Below are 19,487 nucleotides of genomic sequence, written 5' to 3'. Positions count from 1 at the left end.
TTTTTTTTTTTTCACCGTTAATGGTAGGTGGGGGCACTTGTCATCTACTCCGCCGATATAGTGCTGCTCTCGGGTGACTGCCCTTTCCTCTCATCCTTCCTTCTTTCCATCCATCCTCTTCTGTCTTCATCTCTATCTTTCTGTCCTCCTCCTTCTGTCTAAGGGTGACTGGACACTGAATGACTATCAAAATGGTTTCCTCTACACAAGGAAACCACTTACTGCATTGGATGGTAACCATGTATCTTAACTGTGGTGCCTGGTGGTCTAGTGGGTAATTAAGATGCTCCAGCCGGATTGAGCCTGTGTAGGCATATATCCAAGGGGTGGTTGGGGTTTATTGCTCACATAATGCCACTCAGGGATGTGTGAGGTTGGTCATTCTCATCTTAAATGTCAGGACTAACTTGCCTAGCCCTGAGCTTCTACATTCCTCATGGGGCATCATAGGATTAGTTGATGTATGTATGTACGATGTTGTGATGAATGTATGTATTTCACTGTTAGAGTTGATCTTCGTTATTTTTTCCCTGACATTCAAGAGTACCATAAATGATATTGACTCATCATAGCAGAATCAATAAAATGTTTATAAGACATGAAATATGTGTCTTCAGATGTATTACAGCAAGTACATCAAAGTATGTGTGATGAAATTGTCCATCCATCCATCCATCATCCAATCCTACATTGCCCCAAGAGAAGCATAGGAGCCCGGGGCTAGGCAGTTGGTCTCGACATTTAAGATGAGAGTGACCAGCCTCACTCATCCCTGAGTGGCATTACATGAGCAATTAACCCCAACCATCCCTTGGATATAAACCTTCACTGGCTCAATCCGACTGGAGCGACTAATTACCCACTAAACCACCAGGTGCCCAAATTTGGTTATATGGTTACCACCCAGCGTAGTAAATGGTTTCCTGGTGTACAGGAAACCATTTGGCTTGTCACTCAGTGTAGGGTCACCCACAGGCAGAAGGAAAAGGAAAGAATGAAGGAAAGAAAGACAGAAGAGGGAGTGTACAGTCACCTGTAGGCAGAAGGACAAGGAAAGAATGAAGGATAGAAAGACAGAAGAGGATGGAAGGAAAGAAGGATGGAAGAGAGGAAAGGGCAGACAACCGAGAGCAGCAATACATTGAGTGAGTGGATGGTGAGCGCGTGTGATGAAATTGTTAAGGAATTTAATGAGAGGACTAATTGAAGAATATAATGATCTCACCAACAGACTAGAAGAATATGCTCTTTCACCAAGAGATGTTTGGTAAATACTTTGAATATATTGATTGTATTGATATTTTGATTATTGACAAGGATTGTGGAAAGTATTAAGAATATAATGCAGTAAATGGGATAGTGTTGAATGCTGTGAATAGTATGTATGAGAGTGCTAAGGCTGCAGTGCATGTGGAGGGAGAACTGAGTGAATTTTTTTATTTGAAGGTTGGACTGAAACAGGGATGTGTCATGTCTCCATGGTTGTTCAGTTTGTACATGGATGGGGTTATAAAAGAGATACAAGGTAGGGCAGTGGATGTTGGAGTGGTGCTAATGAGAGAGGACAGTGTTTGGAAACTCCCAGTACTGTTGTTTGCAGATGATACTGTGCTGTTAAGTGATGATAAAGGGGAGCTGCAAGGCTTGGTAGATGAGTTTGGGAGTGTGTGTAAGAAATGGAATCTAAAGGTGAATGTAAGGAAGAGTAAAGTTATGATCTTCGAGAAAAATGAAGTCAGTGAATGTACAGTGAGGTTGGATGAGGAGAAAATGGAAAATGTGAGTGCATTTAAATGCTTGGGTAGTGTGATGAGTAAGGATGGAAGTTTAGAGAATGAAGTGCTTGAAAGGGTACAACAAGGAAGAAAGGTTGCTGGTTCCCTGAAAGCAGTGATAAGAAACAGGGAAGTGAGCATGGAAGTGAAAGAGTTACTGCATGACAGTATGTAATACCAACTCTAACATGGAAGTGAAGCTTGGACCTTGTTGGAGGGACACAAGTCAAGAGTGAGAGCTGTGGAAATGAGTTATTTGAGAGGAGCATGTGAAGTCACATGGAGAGACGAACTGACAAATGAGAAAGTGAAGGAGTGTTGTGGTGTGGATGTGGATGTGATAGAAAGTGTTAGGAGGAACACATTGAGGTGGTTTGGCCATGTGGAGAGGATGGAGAGTGAGAGACTGATGAGGAGAGTGTATGTGAGTGAGGTGGAGGGGGAGGCCATGGATGAGATGGGGGGATGGAGTGGAGAGGTATATGAGAGAGGGGGTATGTGAACTGGGAGCAGGGCAGTGAAATGGCGGGGAACAGGGTGACATGGAGGCAACTTGTTTGTGGCCACCCCTTACGGGATTGAGGCATCTGTTAATAGATAGATTTTGATTATATGACAATACCTATTTGAAATGTAACTTTTATATTAGTGAGCCTTTAAACAACTCCTTTTAACAATACAATACATGTACATTGCAAATTTTGTATTATATACGTATGTTTTGTGTGTGAGATGGATTTTTTTTTCTTTTGTACATCTATAGCAAGAAGAGAGATGCTGTATGACAGTCTGACCTGGGGAGAGGGACAAGTGAAGCACGTTGGAGGGAAGCGACCAGTTGTACGTAAGGTGTGTTAAAAGGACATGACACTAGCTTCAGTCAGGATTATAGTGATCATTGTCTTTAAGGTTTTGCACTCTCCCAAAATCTCTGCCCATGGTTATTAGTGAAATTGCAGACTGATATTTGATTACATGATTAATTAATGCTTTGCCTGTAGAGTGTCCATAGACTGATACAGGTATATAAAAAAATTTACTGGTATAGTTAATGGAAAAAGGTATTCCAGTTATAGATGTTGAATTCAGAAGAGGAAACGATTGAATTATTTTTAATGTATAATGTATAATATAATTGATGCTGGGAAGTGTTGCTGATATGAGGGCAGTGAGAGGACAGTGTAGAGGTTTGTCAGATCATATGATTAAAGTATGTAAGATCAAGCTGAACAGATGGAGGTGGACCAAGAGAGAATGTAGTCAGGGAGAGAAACTGAAAGTCGAGAAGCTGAGGATTAACGAAATGCCAGAAGAAGATAGGGCCAAAGTAGGGGAGGAGTTGGAAGCAGTGAATTAGAATGAAATGGATCTGGACAACTTGTGGAGTGCATATAGGGATTGCTTAGTTAACAATGCTAAAGCGGTGTGTGGTGTGGCAAGAGTAACAATGAAGAAGAAAGGTGCAGCATGGTGGGATGAAGAGGTTATGAGAGCAGTGGAGGAAAAGAGAAAGCAGTGGCTAGAGTGGATACAGGACAGGGTTTCAGTCAAAATAAGACCTGAAATTTTGAGAGCAAGAAGCACATGAAGAGACTAGTGAAGAGGAAAAAGGAGGAGGTAAATGATAATCTAGGAAGAAAAATGAATGCAAATTACTGTGAAAATAGGAAGTTATTCTAGAATGAGGTTTGGAAATATAGACGTGACAGTGGATAGAAATGTGAAAGTGTGAAGGATGTAAGTGGTAGATTATTAACCCATGGGGAGGAAGTAAGGACTAGATGGAAAGAATATTTTGAAAGTCTGATAAAGGAAATGGAGAAAGCAGACCGGCTGTAAAAATGATTGTCTTCGGGAGTGTGCTGAGAAGGAAGTGCCAGGAAACGTGACTCTCGCAGAAGTGAAGAACTCTGTGAAACAGTTGGAAAATGGGAAAGCAGCTGGGGATAATGAGGTGTATGCCAAGATGATTAAGTGTAGTGGAGAGAGTGGAATGAAGTGCTTGTTGGAGATATGGATGACTGAAACTGTGGCAGCAAAGTGGAAAAAGGCTGTGATTGTACCCCTATACAAAAGTAAAGGTGAGTGAAGTGAGTGCAAGAATTATCATGGCATAAGTCTTTTCAGTGTTGTAAGGAAGGTATATGGATCAATTGTGAAAGGGAAAGTAAGAGAGATACAAGAAGTCCTAGTGAATGATGAGCAAGGTGGCTTTAGGAGTGGCAGAGGATGTGTGGATCAAATATTTGCAGTGAGACAGATAGTGGAGAAGGCATGTGAGAAGGACTATAAGGTGTTTATGGCATTTATGGATCTGGAAAAAACATATGACAAAGTAGACTGAGAAAGATTGTGGAAGGTTTTGCATATGTATGGTGTAGATTGTAAGCTGGTAGGTGCTGTTAAGAGTTTTTATGATGGTAGTCAAGCATGTGTAAGGGTAAATGATCATCTTAGTGAATGGTTCGACATGTTTGTGTGATGCCCCCATGGTTGTTCAATATATTTATGGATAGGATGATGAGAGAAGTAAAAACACGAGTAATGGAGAGAGGGATGGCATTGGTAATGAATGGTGATGGATGGAATATCTCAAATTTGTTTTATGCTTATAATGCAATATTACTTGCAAATACCAGACAAGAATTTGGTAGACTAGTGCAGAGTTTTGCTGATGTCTGTGAGCGACGTGCCTTGAGAGTAAATGTAGAAAAGAGTAAAGTGATGGTTATTGAGAGAGAACGTGACTCCCAGTGTGATGTTACAGTGAATGGAGAGAGATTGGAATTGGTGAGTGAGTTCAAATACCTGGTACAATGATAGAAGAGAAAGGAAAATGTGCAAAAGAAGTAGAAAGTAGAGTCACACAAGGAAGGAAATTAGCTGGTGATATGAAGGTCTTGATAAGAAACGGAGGCTTGAGTGTTGCAGCTGCTTAAGGCTTACATGAAGGAGCGTTAGTGCCAACTTTACCATACTGGTGTGTGACTATGGTGTGGCATGAAAATGAAAAGTCAAGAGTAAGAGCAGTGGAAATGGGACTGCTGAGGAATGTATGTGGAGTACAGAGAGTGGATAGGATATGGAATAATGTGATCCGTGAAAGATGCTGATGGATGAAGTCTGTGGACACCAGAATTGAAAATAGCATACTTAGATGTTATGGTTCTATACCTTATTGTGAGTAGTAGTAGTAGTAGTAGTTATTCTCTAGGCAGTCTGGCCGAACAGCCCCGAGTCCCTTAAGAGGGCCTTGGCCGAGACCGGGCTTTCCCACAGAGCTCTCAAAGAGTGTATGTTGTGTTGTTGGCGTAGGTGATTGTGTGCAATGCAGTCTTCCATAATGTGCTTAATAGTATGGGGTGCTGTGTTGCAACCTGGACAGGCATCAGTGACGGAGTCATCCAGTCTCTTCTGGTAGCTTAAGAGGGCTGGATGGTGAGTAATACCTTATTGTGAGTAATGTATTAACTGCATTGTTTTGCTTTCTTCAGTTAACAGAGCCATTGACTAATGAACCAGTACTTAATCTTAGACTCTTTTCAAAATTTATAACAGATCAAATACCTGTCAGTGGACCCTGAGGATGGTACCAAGTCAGATGCATTTGTAAGGGTAACATGGGAGAGACTGGTGGACGTGACGGCAACACAGCCGGACCTTCCTTCCCCCACACCCAAGAAACAACCTTACCTCATCATCCACTATCTAGGGGATGAAACTTTGGTAGGTAGAGAGAGTTTGTGTATTTGTGTGTATGTGCATGTGTATTTACATAATTGTAGTGTGCAGGATTTGAGGTAAGTTTGTGTTCTTCTGGCTCCATAAACACTTTCATCCAATCTGTTCTTGAACACAAGAATGTTCTTTGTTTGCACCACTTCCCCTTCCAAATTGTTTAAAATATCTGTACTTCTGTTTAGGAACTAAGCCTTTATATTTGATGCCTTTCAGACATCTACTATTTTTCAGTTTATCTTTATGTCCTCTTGTCCTTCCATCATCTTTCACAAAATGACCCTCTCTCTTCTCTTTTTTAATCCCCTAAAGACGGGTGTCACACATGCTGTGACAGACGCTGAAGACGGGCATAATTGGCCAAATGTAAAACTTTTAAACCTTTGTAAATACAAAATGAGTAATCTATCTATCTATCTATTGCCAGACGGCTCAATCCCATTTGGGGTGGCCACAAACAAATCGCCTCCAAGTCGCCCTGTCCCCCGCCATTTCACTGCCCTGCTCCCAACTCACACACCCCTCTCTCATATACCTCTCCACCCCATCCCTCCATCTCATCCTCGGCCTCCCCCTCCCTCTTCCCCCCTCCACCTCACTCACATACACTCTCTTCGTCAGTCTTTCACCCTCCATCCTCTCCACATGGCCAAACCACCTCAGTGTGTTCCTCATAACGCTGCCTATCACATCCACATCAACACCACAACGCTCCTTTATATCCTCATTCGTCAGCCTGTCTCTCCACATGACTCCACAGGCTCCTCTTAAATAACTCATTTCCACTGCTCTCACTCTTGACTTGTGTCCTTCCAACAATGTCCAAGCTTCACTTCCGTACGTTAGAATTGGTATCACAATACTGTCATGTAGTAACTTATTCACTTCCATGCTCACTTCCCTGTTTCTTATCACTGCTTTCAAAGAACCAGCAACCCTTCTTCCCTGCTGTACCCTTTCAAGCACTTCACCCTCCAAACCTCCATCCTTACTCATCACACTACCCAAGTACTTAAACGTACTCACATTTTCCAATTCCTCACCATCCAACCTCGCTGAACATTCACTAACTTCACCTCTCTCAAAGACCATCACTTTACCCTTCCCTACATTCACCTTTAGATTCCGTTTCTTACACACTCTCTCAAACTTATCCACCAAGCCTTGCAGCTCCCCTTCGTCTTCACTCAACAACACAGTATCATCTGCAATCAACAGTACAGGGAGTTTCCAAACACTATCCTCTCTTACCAGGGCCACTCCAACATCCACTACCCTACCTTGTACCTCTTTTAATACCCCATCCATGTACAGATTGAACAACCATGGAGACATGACACAGCCCTGTTTCAAACCAACTTTCAAAGAGAAAAATTCACTTAGTTCACCATCCACACGCACTGCAGCCTTCGCACCATCGTACATACTCTTCACAGCATTCAACAACTTCCCATCTACTCCATATATTCTTAACACTTTCCACAATCCTTGTCTATCCACCCTGTCATATGCTTTCTCCAAATCCATGAAAGCCGCATACAACTTCTTTCCCTTCTCTAGAAACTTTTCCACTAAAGATCTAAGAAAGAATATCTGATCTACACAACCTCTTCCCTTCCTAAACCCTCCCTGTTCTTCTCCAACTAATTTCTCTGTTCTTTCTCTAACTCTGTCTATAAGTATCCTACCATACACTTTTCCTGTTATACTAAGAAGACAAATGCCCCTATGATTACCACACACTTCTTTTTCCCCTTTTCCTTTGTACAAGGGAATAATTATACCTGACTTCCAATCCTCCGGGACTCTACCTTCCTCCCAGGCCAATCTGCACATCTTCCACATCCATTCTACTACTATCTCTCCCCCATGCTTCAGCATTTCACCACACACTCCATCAATTCCTGGGGCTTTCCCCGATTTAACTTTCTTCATTGCTTCCACAACTTCTATCCTACTGATTTCTTCCTGTCTTCTCACCTCCCTCCTTCTCCCAGCCATTCCCCAGCCACTTATACTCGCATTACTTCCATCCTCTACGTTCAACAATTCCTTAAAGTGTTCTCTCCATCCGCTCACTTTTTCTCCCTTCCCCACTAGTAATCTACCATTTTTATCTTTCACTCCCCTGCTAACTTCACTTCCACCCTGTCTTACTCTTTTCACCTCTCTCCAGAACATTTTCTTACAGTCCCTCCACTTTACACTCAAATTCCTTCCAAATTCCTCATCCACTCTCTTCTTACTCTCTCTTACTAATCTTTTCACCTCTCTCTTTCTTTCTACATATAACTCTCTCTTCTGCTAGAGTAAAAAATGAGGTACCACTGGAAACCACATACCTTCAGGTCTTCCATGAGGTGGCACTGCAGACTATGTGAACTTTCAATGGACGGGCAGTGATTTTAGAAGGATGTGTACAAGAATCATGTTTTTTCACTCCCATGACCACTACCTGGAACTTACCACACTCTGATTTTCATATTATAATTACTCTTCAACATTGCACATACTATAAACATTCATTGTGTGTTCACTGCAGTAGTTATATTTTCCTGCATTGGCACTGTAATACTCATACCACACACTTGCAATGAAATACATTTTCACCATTAAACTGGGCACTCCATATTATAATAATAATGATGATAATATCACAGATCACATCACTGTCGCATCACTGTTACTGCAATGTATTTATTACAAAGAGAATAATATGCTCCCCTGCACTACACGGGCATCTGATAGCGCTCATGATTGGAATGTCACACAGCCATATTGCAGAGCTTCTCCCTATCAGAATTCTTTTATTCCCTGAGCTCCTTCTCTTTGTAACTTGCTTCCCCAGAGCTGTTTCCCCATAAACTTTAACCTACAGCTGTTGAAATCCAACTGTTACAAATTTTTTGTAAATGGAGGACACCAGTGATCTGGTTTATGGATTTTCTTTTTGTTTTGTTTTTCCTACCTCCATTCTGTTACTTATATACTGTATATAGCATATCTATCTATCTATCTATCTATCTATATATATATATATATATATATATATATATATATATATACACATACAGTTATACCCCGGTTTAACGTTGCAATAGGTTAGGTGAAAACCCATCGTTAGGCGGGGTATCGTATATCGGGGTAGATTTAACATGTAAAGTAATGGCATGTGTTTTTCAGCCTTGGATATCCCCCCCAACCAAGTCCGAAACCTAACCAAATGAGTCAAAAACAAGTTTAAAGGCAATCTAAATGGGGTAACAGCTGTAAAAGAAGCTAACCTAAGTCAAACACCTGTATATAACACACTAGAACCAACAAATAAAATCTGAAAATCATCAAATATAAGACTGGAAAAAATCAAGCTTAGTAAACTCTACCCCAAACTGACAATATTCACCCCACCAGTGGTTAAAACACGTCATTCTAAGTCTAAAAACAGTTTATAAATCAACCAAAACACACAATTTTGTCTAAAATATCATCAAAATTGGTAAAGAAAAATCAAACCTCCATCATTAAACTGGAGTTTGGCCATTGTTAGGCGGTGTATGATGGTACTGCATTTCTACCCCTATCGTTAAGTCTGGGTATTGCATCTAGGGGTATCATATATCAAGGCATACCTGTGTGTGTATATATATATATATATATATATATATATATATATATATATTTATATATATATATACACAGTAGGCTCGCACAGTGCGCGAGAGATTGGGCGTTCCACGGCCTAGCGCACTGGGAATTCGTGCACTGAGAATACATAATCTTATGGGAAAAATTACATATGGGCAGTACCCTCTAATACCTGGACATTTTTTGGCCCTTAGAGACATAAAAAAGGTCAAATTTTTCAGACATTGTACTACAGATATAGCTGCAATAACAAATATATGGGCAGTCACCTTAACAACAGTAGACAACAGGCCTGATGAATTTAAACAACAAGAGTTATGAGGCGCGGCAACGCACTTACAGTGCCCCCGCCACCACCCCGGCCGCACCACGCTTGTTAAACGGTTGCCAGTGTTGTATTATTCCAGGCTTTGACGAATAAATTTACGGCCTGTTGAAGTTACAACTCTTCCAGAATGCAGCAACAGTCATTATAGTGGGGGTTGCAGGTATGCCAGGTGAAGCAGGTGAGTCAGGTGGGGCTGTGAAGGTGGAGAGGGAGGCGGCTGGTGAGTCAGGTGGGGCAGTGGAGGACGGAGGTAGGCGAGTCAGGGGTGGTGGTGAGGGGAGGATCCGCCCTTTCCTCCTTGCTACTGCTCACATTTTCGGCAATTTCCTTCATCTCTTCTTGCTTGTTTGTTTCATTCCTCATCTTGTTTTGGACGTATTGGCAGTATAACAACTTGGTATTCACGAAATAAACATCATTATTATAGAAACTGGGTATCTATTCTAACTTACTGTTATTGCCGAAAACTTTATTATTGAAGCTGTTATTGGTGATATCTTATTGTAGACTCCTCTTGAGCACCTTCCCCATGAGCCTCTAGGTCACTATTGGCACGTTGTGTGGGGGGGGGGGGTCGCGTACTGATGGAAAATGGCGTTTTTAAGCCACTTCTTGCCTCTACCTTGTGTTTTGTGGGGTAAACTCGCACATTCAAGGTTTTTCGTTATGATTTTTGGTTACTCACACACAATGCGATTCACGCACTGGGCGAGCCTACTGTATATATATATATATATGTATGTATATTTATATGTATACCCAAGTTGAATGATGTAATTGGTTAGGTAAAACCCCATTGTTAGGCCTGTTATTGTATATCAGGGTATGTTTAATATGTAAAGTAATATGGAGCATTTACCAGCCTTGGGTTTCCCCCTAAACCAAGCCCAAAACCTACCCAAATGAGCCCCAAAACAAGTTTAAAGCCAATCTAAATGGCCTAACAACTGTCGAGGAAGCTAACCTGAGCCTAACACCTGTAAATAACACACTAAAACCAACAGATAAAGTCTGAAGATCGTCAGATATTAGTCCGGAAATAATCAAGCTTAGTTAACTGTACCCCAGAATGACAATGTTCACCCCACCTATGGCTAAAACACATTAACCTAGGTCTAAAAACAGTTTATAAATCAACCTAAACACACAATTTTAGTCTAAAATATCAAAAAAAAAAAAAAATAAAAAAATAAAATAAACTGGGGTTTGGCCATTGTTAGGCGGGGTATGGTGGTATTTCTACCCCCATTGTTAAGTCAGGGTATTGCATCTAGGGTTATCTTATATCGAGGTATTACTGTGTGTATATACTATCTATCTATCTATTGCCAGACACCATAATCTCATAAAGGGTGGCCATTTGACACCGAGTTAGTTGTTTTACAGGGAGGGGCACCAACCCTCCACCAACCCACTTGCTGACATACGCTATATATATATATATATATATATATATATATAAATATATAATATATATATATATATATATATTCAGTATATTGTATACACAATAGTCCCTTGCTTATCCGGACGCTTAGTATCCAGACATGTTCATGATCCGAATGCTGGACATTGGCTCTGTTAAACCATTATCTGAATTTACTTTCTATTATCCGGACATGAAAGTCCCCAAGAACTTCGGCCGGCTGGCCGACATGTTCAAACATTCGGTATTGTGGCTACTGGGCTCGAGCCATGAGCGGGAAGTAGTCTGTAACCCACAACCTGAGCTAAAATGTCCGTCTGCCCCTGTACTGAATGATCAAAGTCACACGCTCGTCCTGTCGCTCCCAGCAAACCTCCAGCACCCAAGTAATACGGCGTAACCCACAAGCGGTGTAAAAACTTCCGTACGCATTCCTCACCAGATGTTTAATATTGCACGGTCACTGTGGCTAAGTCTTTCCTAACCACCATCTCCATTGAACACACACCACAAGTCTCGAGTACATGTTTGCCGACAGCGACTGTCTGCCTCTTTACTGAAGGCTGAGAGTCCCCCAGTCACGGTGAGTTGTGCTTCCGCATGGGCACTTGCCATCTAACAGATCGAAAGCCACAAGTACTGTATATGTACGGCAAAAGTGCCCATCCGATGTTGACATAAGGCGGAGAATCCTGCCCACAGCCTCGCTTCTCCCCCATTCCCATCCCTCCTCCATACCCTTCCGGCTCCCCCTTCACTCCCTCAGTCCTCGCCCTCCTGTGTGGTGATAACACTGACTCGTGAGTTTTCAAAGTTTTTCGCGATTTATTCGACTACTGTTGGTCATGTTGAAATTCTGCAGTAACCATGAGGAAGTTCATGAAATTCAGCATCTAGACATATGCTTAACTCTTGGAAGGTGCTGGCAAAATTTTGCACTATGATGGTGGGAAGTTGTATGAAAGTAAGTTTTACTCCTGAACTCTATTCTTGCAGAATTTGTGTACTTTTACTTGTCAGTTTTATGTGTTTTTATTAGTCTATCTTTAGTATAAACACCAGCAAAGATGATGGTATACTATTTATACCATTATAACTAATGTCTGGTGGCATATGTGGCTGTGGAATTTTCTTTTGAGCACTAGGAGCAATCACTCGTCACACACAACAGATTTTCAAATCGTCATCAGTTTTTTGTGTGGATTTTTGTTGTTTATGCATTGTTTTCATGATGTTTAGCAATAATGTCAATAATCCCGTGTGTTTTGATGTCTAAATATGGCATAATGACCGAAAAACTGCCAAAAATGGGCGGGGTACTGTACATACAGTAGTGTATAGGTCGAGTGTTTTTTGTTTTCAGTATTTTTTTTCATGGTTATCTTGGTGTTTAGCATTACTTTTTATATTCTTAAGTGTGTTTTGATGTCTAAATGTGGCAGATTGACCGGAAAACAGTGCCAGAATTAGGAGGGGTACTGTACATACAGTCATGTATAGGTTGGGTGTTTTTTGGTCTTCAGTGTTTATTTATTTTTTTTTAATGGTTTTCTTGGTGTTAAGCATTACTTTGGATATGCATATGTATGTTTTAATGCCTAAATTTGGCAGATTGACCTGAAAACAGTGCCAAAATGAGGAGAGGTACTGTACATATAGTCGTGTATAGGTTGTGTGATTTTTGGTTTTCAGTGGCTTTTTTCATGGGTTTCTTGGTGTTTAGCATTACTTTGGATATTCTGAAGTGGATATTCAGCTACTCATATTCTACACACAATGTATCACCTAACTGAGAAAACTGCATGTACTGTATACAAGGTTTATTGAGAAAGTATCTGACCTTAGGCTCAAATTGCAATCCTGTTGAGCTAGGACACTAATCCCTCTCAAAATAGGCCCCTTCTGAGTTGACACACATAGCCCTGCATTCGTTCCACTGCCTGAAACATTTTTCAAATACGATTTTCAGTATCTCCTGCAGGTGCTTTGTCGCATTCGTCGTGATCTCTTCTCTTGGATGAATTTTACTCATGATGTGTTGGAGTGTGAAAATTGTAGTCCAGATTATCTGAAGACTGTTGTCACTGGATATGAGACTTTGAGTGTGCAAGTACGACCCAGAAACTAAAGCACAGTCATCCCAGTGGAAACATGTAGGGTCGCCTCAGCCAAAAAAAGCACGAAAGGTCCACAGCAAGGTGAAATGCACTCACATGTTGACAGTTTTTTTCGACTGCTGTGGTGTTGTGCATCACGAATATACACGAGAAGGTCAGACTGTCTGCAAACATTACAACCTCAATGTTAGGACCTGCGGCAGTGGCATCTTCACCGTGGGACATCCCCCCAGAGGCTGTCGAAGCAGAAGAGGAGGACAGCATGGGGGCCGAACCACCACAAACCTGCCCGGCTCCTCATAGAGCCTGAGAACCTGGGAGTGGCTTCGATCACCCAGGCAAGTACCACATCTCAACACAACACACACAACAACACTTACACTGAGAAATGACTCCCCGGTGGTCATTTCTCGACGACTTCTAGCCGGGGACATTGAGAACATTCCAGGACCCACCAACAAATACATGTGCCCAACATGCTGGAAACCTATCACTTCAGGCCGACAGACAAAGGGTTCAGTTCAATGCAGTTCCTGCAAGAACTGGACCTATTATACCTGCACAACACTTGCAAACACCTGGACCTGCTCGTTATGCTCCTTCCCCCCACCCACTAACCCCCCCACCAACCCTACTCTTACTTCCTCCACACCTCCTCAGCCTAACCCACCGATCCTTCCCACACCATCCAATTCCCCAACCTCTCCCATTCCACCCCAACCTAATCCACCCCAACGCTTACCTTCATCACATCCTTCTACTCCTTCCCCTCCACCCATACCCCCACCTCCCCTTTGTGCTGCAGCACCCAACACACATTGCACACACAACATAAACATCCTTCAGTTAAACATAGATGGCATAAACACCAAAAAACAAAAACTCACACAATTCATCAAACAACAAGACATACACATTGCCATCTTACATGAAAAAAACTACACAAAACACAAAAAACACCTACATCTCATAATTTCACCACCATTATACAAGACCGGGTCGACGGCGGAGACGTTGGACTCGTCACCCTGGTACACTAGTCCATCAGCTTTTCAGATACCAGTGCACACACAAAGTCACTTTTCCCCCCCACATGATACCACAACAGAAATACAATCAATTAAAATACGCACTGGTAACAAATCACATATAACAATCGCCAACATGTACATTTCCCCCCAGTCGTCCCACACAGTACCTCACAGTTACTCTCCACAAATACACCACATCACTAACATACCCAACATCATCCTGGGTGGTGATTTCAGTGCCAAGGTGTCTACCTGGCATGTCAACAACCTGACACAGACAGAGGGCAGGTACTACAATCCCAAACAGATAATCTTTTCATACTGAATGATCTCCATCAACATACCCATATCCCATACCAAGCCCTCTTCCTCCCATCGTCCCCAGACATCATCTTTTGTTCCCCAAACCTCACCCCTACAACATCCTGGAGAGTGGTCAAAACCTTTGGCTCTGACCACCTCCCAGTCATCATCACTACCAAAACCAGAATCACCCCAGCTGGCCACAGACACACATACACTAATAATAAGAGAGCCAACTGGGGGGCCTTTACAACTGAAACAGAACAACACTTTGAAACATTAAACAGTACATCCATCACAAACATCAACACCACTGTGCACACTTTCAGTACAATTATACAAAATGCAGACAAAAGACACATCCTTAGAGGTAACGGAAAGAGATGCAACCCCAACTTCACAACCGAAATTCAAGGCCTCATCAGTCAACGGAACACACTACGACACTCCCCAACACCCCATACACAAGTCACCATACAACAAATACAAGAACTTAACACTCAAATAAACAATAAAATATCAGAACAGCAAACACCAAACTGGAATAATCATCTCCAAACATTTGACCACAAAAAAAACATCAGCAAACTCTACAAAACACTCAACGGCATCACACTCTCCAACAGCAACACTACACAATCACATGCTGCCATCACAACAACAGATGCCATACCTTCAAACAAACAACAGGCAAACACTCTCATCAATCACTTCTCACATGTCAGCCATCTAAACCCCCATCGCAACGACCGACGTATCATCCGACATAAGAGACAGTTCCCCACAGACCCAGACTTCACACCTTTCACATACAACCAGACAAAGCACATCATTAGCAACCTTAAGCACTCATCTGTCTGTGACCAGACAACATAAGCAACATACACCATAAACACCTTGGACCACAAGGCATACAAGGACTCAGCAACATATCAATCTACAGCCACTCAACATAATACCCAATATCTGGAAGCATGGCATTATCATCACTATCCCCAAACCCAACAAAGACCCCACGTTACCTTCCTCACACTGCCCCATCACACTCCTCTGCACCCCTTCCAAAGTCACTGGACAACTGGTACTACATCTACATCTCACATCCCCCTAGCCCCATCACAACGTGATTTTAGGCCACTACACTCCACAAACAGTCTTCTTACAGACCTTACACAGAGAGTTTTTGATGGCATGAATTTGGCTAGGCCACCACACACAACACTCCTAGTTACATTAGACATTAGCAAAGCTTTTGATGCCATCCAACTCTCTAATGCAAGAGTTAACTGTTACTCCCAGTCCTTCATTTGTGCAACAGGTCAACTCAGGAACTGTTTCCCTCTGTCTGTATTTCCTGCTTCCTACAATCTCCAGTCTTTCAAACGCAGTGTGTCCAGGCATCTCGAAATGATCGGATCTTGAATTTGACTCTCTCGTGTATTTTGTTTTTCTCTTGGAAGGAACAGTTATTGCAGGCTTGTGGCCTTTGGTTCCTTCTTCCTCACAAAAAAAAAAAAAAAAAAAAAATCCTCCGCCACAACCTCACAAACAAAGTATTCAACACAAACATGCACAATGACACAAAAAGATGGCTGGCAAACTACTTAGCAGGCAGATGTGCACATGCAACATTTGCCGGTCAGTCTTCGAACATCAGAAACATCACAAATGGCGTCCCCCAAGGATCTGTTTTGTCCCCTACACTCTTTAATGTATACACTCAATCCTCATAAATTGCGGCAATTTGGGTCTGGACCACTGCCGCGATTTACAAATTCTGTGGTTTATAGATAATAACTCTTATGTGAAAAATGAATTTGGGTCTGGACTTTGGCCAACCACCCCCCACAGCACCCTACTTACACCTATCTAGGCACCATCAGACACAAACATACAAATTTAGGAATATTCAGTGCATGTATTTAATAGAAGTAAGCAATGTTAATGGATCTCACCTTAATCCTATGACGATATTGCTTAAGTGAATGGAGTGGGGTGGTGTTGGGAAGAACTTAAAACCTCTCAGCATGAGGTGGGGGTGCTCCCTTCTCAGCACGACAAATGAGCTCCAAACGTTGACTGTACAACAACGGCGGCTGCTTCTTGATGCCATACTGCTTAGAGCGCTTCATCGTGGGTTTGGGAAGGGCCATGGAAGGTAGGAGGTGGGGGAGGGGGGAAGATGCACAAAAAAAGGCAGGTAGCTCTCGTACTCCACGGCGATGGTCTGTAGTGTGCGTACTGGCAGGAAGAACAACAACAACGTGGCGGCATTAGTATGCACACTTGCCACCAGGGACGGGTGGTGATTGGTTGTTGGGTCGCGATTTTCAAATTGAATGCCGCAGTTTATGATTCTCCTTGAAAAAGGCCCACTTCGGTGCCTAGGTCCGCGATTTTCGTGACTTAACAGCGATTTAAGGGTGCGAGCAGTCTGACAGCCACTTAGCCGTGATTTACGAATCCGTGATTTATAAACACGCGATTTACGAGGATTGAGTGTACTGTACATGCACAACGTACCCACACCCCACACACCACAGGTACACATAACTTCCTATGCAGACGACATAACACTTACATGTACACACCAAAATGCAAACACAGCCACACACATCCTCCAACTTTACCTCAGCACACTACACAAATGGTTCACCACAAACAGGCTCAAAATAGCCCCAGCCTAATCTACAGTGACCCTTCACACAAACTGGACAGCAGAACGCAGTCACATTCCACACCTCACCATAAACAACACTCCCCTACCACTCACACGCACTGAAAATCCTTGGTGTAACATACAATACATCAATGTCATTTAAACAACACGTCACAAACATTAAAGATAAATTAACACCAAGACTCAATGCCTTGAGGTCACTTGCCCATACAACATTTGGACACAACAAAGAAACCACCACAACAGTATACAAACAATATATACGTTCAGTGATGAATTATACAACCCTGCTTGGGCTACTGACCTCACTAAAACACATTACAACACCCTACAGATCATACAGGACAAGACCCTAAAAATAATCACAGGCTGCACAGCAAATGCACCCACAGACCACCTACATCAAGAAACCATAGTCCTCAAAGTCAAGGATCATCTAGACATGAGAGGCACCCAGATTCTCACTGCAGCCTCCACAAACCCACAACATCCACTACACTACATGGCAGCACATCCACACACACCAAGGAACATCAAAACAACACCCGGCACTTGATATCATACACAAATACTGTCATCTCTTCCCCCTCGCCCACCTCAGACCAGCTTCCAGAAGCATATCCATACTCAAGTCACTTGCCGCTTCATTCAGTCACTTAAAGGCAACACACAGCTGCATGCACGGCCTCCCGATATGCACCCTTCTGAATCCTATCTCCCTTGGGATAGGATCCACCTGGCCAGGCTGAGATGTGGGGATCATCCAACCCCTTTAAGTTATAAGAAGAGGCTGGGTGACTCCGTCACTGATGTCTGCCCAGGATGTAACACAGCACCCCATACTATTAAGTGCATTATGGAAGACTTCATTGCACACAATCGCCTACGCCAACAACACAACATACACTGCTTGAGAGCTCTGTGGGAAAGCCCGGTCTCGGCTGTGGCCTTCTTTAGGGACTTGGGGCTGTTCAGCCAGACTGCCTAGGGAACAACTACTACTACTAACTTAATATTGTCTTCGTGACGCATTGGCAGAAGAGACCAGACCTTTGGAAAGTGGCAAGTTGGAAGCTTCACCATGACAATGCCCCTACCCGTTCTTCTCGACTGCTTCAGGAATTTTTGGCCAAGCACAACATCCTGCAGGTCCAACAGGCTCCCTGTTCACCAGCCATGACTCCGTGCAACATTCAGTTGTTCTCCTAGCTCAAAACTCCGCTGAAGGGTCCCTGATTTGAGACGAGAGAAGAGATCATGATGAATGTGATGAAGCACCTGCAGGAGATGCCGAAAACCAACTTTAGAAAATGTTTCAGGGAGTGGAAAGAATGCTGAGCTATGTGTGTCAAGTCAGAAGAGGCCTACTTTGAGGGGGATTAGTGTCCTAGCTCAACAGGTTAGCTATTTATTTTTTAGAGTCTAAGGTCAGATACTTTCTGAACAGACCTTTTAATAAACCCTCATGATTACTGGTGCTGACGAGGAGCCTAGACATAGTGATGCTGTGCATCAGGTATGGAGTCCACTTGGAAGCCAAACCTCCTTGTATTTCCCTACACCTTGCTGTAGGAAGAACCCTGGTCTAACCCAGCTGAGGTGTTATCTACCTTGAAGGGGCACAAGATCCATATGTGATGTATGTACAGCCCTGTACTCTACGTGTTGGATGGCTCCACAGAAGCATTTGGTTACCTGCCGTCAGTTGGTCTACTTGAACAGACAGACCGGAAATTAAGAAACAACAATAGCAACTACCCTCTGACTACTGAAAGAAAACTTTTTTAACCATGATTGATATGATGCCATACTTAATGTGAACGACTTGTTGTATAGGTACCATTGTCAATCGGCCTTTCAATCTTGTGTTTCAGCACTGTATCAAGTTTGGTTATTTTTATTGTTGCTCAGATGTATTTTCCTCATTCACATTAGACTGGGATATCAGGATCATGACCCTTGGATCTCACAGGGCACACGACGTACGTGTGGAAGGAGGGTTTCCCAGGTACATTTTTTCTTTCTAATGTGGAGTGAGGAGGAGATACAAGGGTGTGCAGGGGACAGCATGGTGGAATGATGAGGTGAAATGAGCTGTGAAACAAAAGAAGAAGGCATATAGTGAATGGCTAGCAAGTAGAGGTAGGGGAGAAGATGAGAGAGAGAAGAGAGAGGTACAGTATACTGTATGTGAGCAGGAGAATGGAGGTGAAGAGAGTGGTGAAGGAGAGTAAGAAGATAGAGGATGAAGAGTTTGGGAGGAATCTGAGTGTAAAATGGAGGGAGAGTAAGAAATTGTTTTGGAAGGAGGTAAAGAAAGTAAGACAGTGTGAAAGGGGAAATAGTAGGAGAGTGAAAGATGGGAATAATAGATTGTTGGTGGAGAAGAAAGAGAAACTGAGGAGATGGAAGGAGCACTTTGAGGATTTGTTGGATGTAGAGAG

General features: G+C 42.6%; 1 protein-coding gene across 1 annotated transcript in view; it reads left to right on the top strand.

The window, feature by feature from the left end:
- The window catches only part of LOC145399543 (uncharacterized), a 257,044-nt gene that overhangs the window by 160,433 nt on the left and 77,124 nt on the right, over window positions 1–19,487 (top strand). The window contains exons 30-31 of the mRNA XM_080272155.1: window positions 2,539–2,624; window positions 5,334–5,501. Of these exons, the coding sequence (XP_080128281.1) occupies window positions 2,539–2,624; window positions 5,334–5,501 (254 nt within the window). The remainder of the gene's footprint in view (window positions 1–2,538; window positions 2,625–5,333; window positions 5,502–19,487) is intronic.

The sequence above is a fragment of the Coenobita brevimanus genome, chromosome 1 (assembly GCF_032717465.1).
Source record: "Coenobita brevimanus isolate Jiangsu-jjx chromosome 1, ASM3271746v2, whole genome shotgun sequence".
In the NCBI taxonomy this organism is placed as follows: domain Eukaryota; kingdom Metazoa; phylum Arthropoda; class Malacostraca; order Decapoda; family Coenobitidae; genus Coenobita; species Coenobita brevimanus.
The sequence above is the reverse complement of the archived record's forward strand: the minus strand, read 5'-3'. Positions and strand labels throughout refer to the sequence as shown.